At 43.4% G+C, this 7,180-nt stretch overlaps 1 protein-coding gene across 1 annotated transcript; it reads left to right on the forward strand.

Moving 5' to 3' along the window:
* Positions 1 to 5,936: 5,936 nt before the first annotated feature.
* LOC108397265 (olfactory receptor 2T3-like) lies at positions 5,937 to 6,911 on the forward strand. The gene has a single exon (XM_037002392.2). It carries the CDS (start codon positions 5,937 to 5,939, stop codon positions 6,909 to 6,911), a length of 975 nt encoding a protein of 324 aa, XP_036858287.2.
* The last annotated feature ends 269 nt before the right edge of the window (positions 6,912 to 7,180 follow it).

Raw genomic sequence — 7,180 nt, forward strand, 5'->3', positions numbered from 1 at the left:
CCAAGTCTTCCTAACTTTTGTGCAACACAATTGCACAATGTTGACTGCTTATTTGTTTCCCACCTAAGAAGGATGCCTACTCAGAATGGTCAACAGAAGGAATGTCAGATCTAAGACAGAAATTGTACTGATGAGGCCAGGATGCGAAGGAGCCAGCATCTGATGTGGCAGCTTTCCCAAGAATCTGGACCAGGCCAGTGACACTTGAAATATTGCTTCTCTTCTATATTTCCTCTATGGGACTGGTGTCAACCCATATGTCTCCCTAAACTCCCATATTTGTTGGTTCCTAAAGTAATTGCAATGAAATTTTGGAGAAAAAGACGTCTTATGGAATCTCAAATAAGAAAATAACTTAAATTCATTGCCAAGTATTCATATATAATGGCAGGGCTCAGAGCTTGAGGTCTACCTTACATGAACCTAAGCAATCTCCTTGTCAGTTCTAAATTCATGGGGTATGTTTATTACATAGAGAATTAATTGGGAAAAACTTCATAGAATCTTGCCAGGTGACATCATTGGGAGGTAAACAGCATGGACAAAACATACAGTTTATCAGAGATGTTGGGCGGCTACAGGAATCAATGGACCTCTTAAAAGTTTACTGGGCTGTAATTGAAGTAAATCCTTTGACTACACTTTGTTTCCTGTCACAAAACTGCTTCCCCTACCTGAACTTTATGGGTGGATCCCAACCCCATAAAAGGAGAAAAAGTCATCAGTTCAATTAAATTATGTTGTAGGAATATGGTGGGGAAGCAGAGCCACTCATACTCCCCAGATTCACAAAGGTCAACTCTGGGAAGCCCTCTGGTCAACCAGTCTATAGCTAGGGGTTACAGCAGTCCGTTTGAACCCCATCCAGGGAATTCAGTCTTTGTGGGTCAGGGCTTTGTATCCAGATTGAAAACCAGATGATGATACCTCAGTGGAACCAGTGTACTGGTGAATAAATCAGCACTGAACTGGCCCAGCCAGGCACTACCTTCCAGGTGACCAAGGGGTTGGCCTGTGTACACTGAGCAGAGGCAGCGCGTAATGAATAGCACTGGGACTAAGAGAAGAGATTCAATCGGGAAGATTCATGGGACAGTATCTCAGAAAGAAGGAAAAGGGTGGGAGGCAGCACAGGAACAGGAGGAGCTGACTGACTGCAGGTGAAACCAGGTGCTATGAAGTGACAGCCAACTATGTTACCTGCTAGATCTCACTTAAGGGAAATGTACAGTCTTCCTGATTAATGGGACATAACAGGAGAACAGGTAACTGACACCGCTGCTGTCTAACCGCACTGATTCCTAATTAAATCAGCAGAAATCCTGTAAAGTAGCGCCTGTAAGGGGAATAGACATTGCTCATGGAAATAACTCCTATTTGCCACGGGTAGACGATGGGATAACCTTACTGAAAAAAGACATCACCTTGATAGGAGCTCATCTCAGTCTTAAACTGTGAACAAGGCAATAGAATTTGGTTGTGACCTCAGGAATTTGGGATCCAGAGACGACTTTAATTTGGCCAGTAGTAAAAACTTCTACATACAACCATATATGGCATATGGGAAGGGGATGGTTTTGTTGGGAAGGAATTGAGAATCACACTGTCCAGTTACCCAATCACTATTTTGGGCAAACAGTTTAAAATTAACACTTCCGATATATGTCACAGTACAGCTGTTATGGGAAATACATACTTACCTCAGGTTAACAGAACTTATAATAATAAAGAGAAGAACGTTATGCTAACTGGAGTTTGAACTAAGGCTTCCAACCCAGGTCAAAATATTGAAAGATGATTGGTCGAAGGAAAAACTGGTCATGACATTTCAAGATTTCAGGGGAACATTATAAAATCTGAAAATCTATGTCACAGAGTGTGTTTGACCATAGATGACAGGGAGAATAGTCAAACTAATCAAAGAATATCCTGATTTTTTAAGGCTTTATTGGATGATTTTCTTGCTTTTTAAATTCTTTTACACACATTGATATTTTAGGAACTGTAACCACTAGTGTCATATTAATTATAGTATTTATTTTAGCATTTGGGTGCTAAGCAACAGCAGGAAAGAGCCAAATCTTGTTATCTAGAAGGTCAGAGATGATTCAGAATGCAGAGTCTGATAAATAAGTTAGGGACAGACATGAAGCAAAAGAAAACTCCTGACTCAGTGAACATCATCCCCGATGACATTGAGATATTATGGTCATGATATGCAACTGAGGGTTGGTAACTGACAATAAGGGGAAACTTGTGGAATAAAATTAAATTATTTATGTTTTACATGGATCACACAGGCAAGGAGAGGCCCCAAGTTGGCCAGGATGACTCATGCCATGCTGTGAGGAGGTCCTGCAGCCATTCTCATCTGTGTCGGCGAGTGCCACAGCCCCTCACCCAAGGACAGAAACAGCCTGGACTTCTCCAAGAAGACAACTGAATGGGATTCTCTGCTCACATCCTCGATGGAATTCTGTGGGAGGACGAATACATCCTAAACCTTGCCTCCTCTCACACACAGCACCAGAATGTGACCTGTCTGTTCTTTTAAGACAGTAACCAAATGTATCCTTGACACACTGCTTGATGTAGTAATCAATGTCATCTCTTTTTTGCTGTATGCCCTGCTGTTAATAGCATGTAAACCCTCTGCAAACAAAGAGCTACAGAGCAGTCACTAGAAATTTATGATTTAATGCCCAGGTTATAAACATGCATTTGATCCTGAATAAATTATCTTAGTGCAATAGCCATGTTGGTTTCAGCTGACAGACAGGAACCAAGGTGGAAAATTTACAGCAAGGAAAGAGCAATTGAAGATTTGAAGGAAAAATAAAGGTGTCAGTTTGAAGGCAGCCTGAGACTTTGGGGGAAGCAAGACCTTGGGGGGCAGGATGGGCTCCAGTCAAGAGCTGATTCTCACTCCTGGAGTCAGGATCTCCTTGTACACAGGGTTGGATTCATGACACAGGGCTGGCACACGACATGCTGGTAAAGGCTCAGCACAGTGCCTGGCACACGGCTGCCTTTCCCAAGTTATGTGATCTGAGCTTGATGCAATGAATCTGTCCACAGGGGGTCTCTCTGAGATTTTGAGGATAGGGGCAAAGAGGAAGGAGGATCAGCCTCTCATGGAGAAACATCAGACCACATTTGGACATTAGAATTACAGATGTCTAGAGGTTCATGGAAGCATAGAAAGTTCATAATGTTGCTTCTGTTGTTTGATTCTGAAAAGAATGATTCCCAGATTTTAATGACTAAGATTACACAGTAAGAAGCAAAAATGACACTTGAGCAGTAGTTCTGGAACTTTAAGTCAAATGTATTTTTCTATTGTAATATTCCAGCTGCTGCCACTTGGTCTACCCCAGGCTGTCCCAAACACACAGAAATAGGAAAGTGAACCAAAACTGAAAGCAGAGTTGCTGATAGAACTTGAAATACATTTAAAAAAAATCTGCGCTCATGCTAGTAAACTTAATACCATTAGAAAATCCCTATACAGTATATACACATTACGTATGAACCTAAAATGGGCTCTTAACTCTGTCATGCTGTCATGAAGAAAGGATGTGAACTTCAGATATTTGAGGGTTAATGTATTTATTATACAGAAAAGTGCTGGAAGCCACCATCACACTGCCCAGTGGTGCAGAGTGTTCAGCCAGGGGATGGATACGGGGAGGAACATGGTGTTTTAAGTCAGTTCTGGGTCAGGTTCTGGCTCTGGTGTTTATGCTCCTCATGACACTGCCTTTCTGAAATCCAGACTTGTTTTTACAAAGAGAGAGCATTCCCAAAAAATATCAAATCGGAAAATGTTTCCAAACTGGGAAATAGAATTTTAAGCTTAAAAATGTGCAATATCCTAATGAAAAAGATGAATTTGCTCTTTGGTACCTGCAGCACTTAAGTGGCATATATATTCAATTTCCAATTGTACTGTGGGTAGAAATTATATTAAGATATCTGCAAAAACAAATAGAAAATAAAATACAAACATGTTGGAGTCTGAGTTGGTCTTACAGGAAGGAACAGCTCCAGAGAGGAGCTCATGTCAAGTTAGGTGATATGAATGGAAGAAGGATATGGAAAATTCCTCCTGGCTTCCATTGTCATGTAAGTTTTATGCTGATTCAACACTGCAAAGGACTAAAGAGAATGAACTATCTGAATTCCCTAATGTGAAGAAGCTGATGGTGTAACTTCCCATTTTGTCTGCTCCCTTTAAACCTGGTCGCACTGACCTTCGGATGGTCTCAGGCTTACTCTCTGGTGGAGCAAAATGTGTACACTCACATGCTGCTTTTGTCTTTTTCGCTGGCATGTGGCTTGTTTACATGTCTCTTCAGAGCTTTATAAAGGTGCAAAATAAGGAGCAAGGATGTCTGATTCATGGTGTTGTCTCTCATGGAATCCTGACTTTTGATTCTCTGAAGTCCCACATTTTTATTGCAGGTACAGTACCTTATATTTTGCTTCACATTTCCTTGTGTCTCACTTACTATGGGATTCTTGCTCTGCATATTTCTCTAGCCTGGGGTACAACACCGGCCAGACCTCAGTCAGTTGGAGCCCCAGACCTTTCCATTGCCTAGAAGTTAACTCTCTTTCATCTCTTCTTAACTTAAATAATTTCAGGACAATTGTGTGAAGTAGGTCTCAAGCAATTCAACTAGGGAAACAAAAATTAACATATCAGGAAAAACATTTGCTGAGCAAAACTACTAATTTATTGGGAAAAATTTACTAGTTTTCTATGAAAACTAAAATGCATCACTAAAGGGATCCTTAGCCGGATTGCGGGGCTTTAGCTTTGTGTGTGATTAACTCACTGCTCCATTCAGTTCCTTTAAATTCATGCATTCATTGTGCATGGAATTCCTAATATTGTAGGCACTTTTTTTGGGGTAGTGGTGGTGGTGTTAATGACATATGCAAAGGAAAGTAAGTAAATTCATATTTCAACTAAAAGCTTGCTATTTAGTGCAATCATAGCTTTTATTTATGTTATTTCTTGCACAGTTATCTGCATGGAAGCTGATACAGTCAATGTCATAGACTTTGCTCTGGGGTTATGAGGGCAACCCGCTGGCACGCCTCTCCTTCCCGTCCTTAGACCCAAGTGCCCTCGGGCTCTGTAGAACGTCTGCACCCTGAGCGCCATCCACCCGTGCAAGGTCTGCACCCTGAGGGCCCTACACCAGGTCGGCGCCCCGAGTGCCCTTCTGCTTTGCACCTGTCTCTGCCCTCACCTGCTCCCCCAGGAAGGCTGGGCTGTCCCTGATGCTCCCAATGCTGCTGCCTATGAAACTCCATTATGTAAGGACAGTTGAGCAAGTTGAACTATTTAATAAGCGAAGGGGAAGTAATAGAAATGTATGATGGTAGAAGATATTTAAGGAGATTTCAAGTTTACGCAGAACTTCAGTTATGTTAGTAACATTAGCATTATTAATCCTGACATCAGCATCGGCTCTAACTTTCATCAGTGAGCCCTGGGTGAGGTACTGGGTCCAAAAGCGGAGGGGGAGTGTTAGTGAGGAGCTTGGTGCAACGGTCATACAGTTACCACAGGCTTAATGTGCGGTTCCTCCTTTAGCTTTCTAATCATCTCATGAGTTCTTTTACATTCTCAACTTTGGGAGAAACAAGTAAGGAAGAACATAAGCACCTTGTCTATTTATATGACTCATGTGCAGTCGCCTCCCCGGGTGTGTTTCAAATTCCACGGCAGACTTGTGCCCAGCATGCAGCCTGGCCTCACTGGGATCTGAACTTTTGATTCTTCATTCATACAACCCTGTATTTGAAAAAATAACTCAAAAGGCTTTTATTGCTGTTAAAAGGTTAAGCAAATCATGTAAATATGAATGGTTCAAAAACATCGCTGTTATTTTCTTCCTCGGGTGAGAACTGTAAGCCAGATCATGAACCCAGGGGATCGGGCCTCTTGGAATCAAACAGCAAATGCCGATTTTGTTCTTGTGGGGCTCTTTGGTGAGACCAAGCCTGCCACCTTCCTCTACATGGTGACCTTCATCTTTTTCTTACTTGCCCTGGCTGGGAACACCCTGCTCATCGTCCTGATCCGCGTGCAGCCCCGCTTGCGCACCCCCATGGACTTCTTCATCAGCCAGCTCTCACTGATGTACCTCATGTACATCTCCATGACCGTGCCCAAGATGCTCGTGGGCCAAGTCACAGGCGACCGTGCAATTTCCGCCTCGTGCTGCGGGGTGCAGATGTTCTTCTCTCTAAACCTGAATGGAGAGAAGTGTTTCCTTCTGGCGGCCATGGCCTCCAACCCATACACTGCCATTTGCAGACATCTCCATTACACACTGCTGATGAGCCAGAGGGTCTGTGAGTGCCTGCTGTCTGGGTGCTGGCTCCTGGGAATGTCTGATGGCTTCCTGCTTACCCCCATCATCATGAGCGTCCCCTTCAGCCAGTCCAGGAAAATTCCGAGCTTCTTCTGTGAGACTCCTGCCCTGCTGAAGCTCTCCTGTGCCGACATCTCCCTCTACAGGACATTCATGTACGTGTGCTGCGTCCTCATGCTGCTCATCCCCATTGTGGTCATCTTGAGCTCATACGCCTCCATTCTGCGCCTTATCCACAGGATGAATTCTGCTGAGGGTCAGAGGAAGGCATTTGCCACCTGCTCCTTTCAGCTGATCTTGGGGCTGTTCTTCTTTGGCGCTGCCGTCTACACCTACATGCTTCCCACTTCCTACCACACAGCCGAGAAGGACATCATGATACCAGCTTTCTACACCATCATCACCCCCGTGCTGAACCCCCTTATTTACAACTTCCGCAATAAAGACTTCACAGGGGCACTGAGAAGCACGATGCAATTGGGGCTGAGCCCGAGAAAAGCTGGAAATGGGAGAGCCTGAGAATGACGTCACTCTCCCCCTTTCTATTTTCCCTCCCCCCATTTTCTCCTCTCTTGTTGCTGCTGGTTCCAGGCCCTCCAACACCAAGCCCATCCATATCTTTTTCCTTTCTCACCCACATGGCATTTATCCACACTGCTTTCTCTTCCTAATTTATCTTATTATATGTAATGCACTTGCATAATACTTTTATCTGTGAGGCAATGGCTGCTATAGAGTAAGCCACACAGAGTGTCTTTCATCTTATCACCCATCCCAAGTTCAGTGCT

Source organism: Manis javanica, chromosome 14, assembly GCF_040802235.1.
Source record: "Manis javanica isolate MJ-LG chromosome 14, MJ_LKY, whole genome shotgun sequence".
Lineage (NCBI taxonomy): Eukaryota > Metazoa > Chordata > Mammalia > Pholidota > Manidae > Manis > Manis javanica.

Coding starts and splice junctions, on each gene's coding strand:
- LOC108397265 (XM_037002392.2), top strand. CDS start 5,937: ATGAACCCAGGGGATCGGGCCTCTTGGAATCAAACAGCAAATGCCGAT.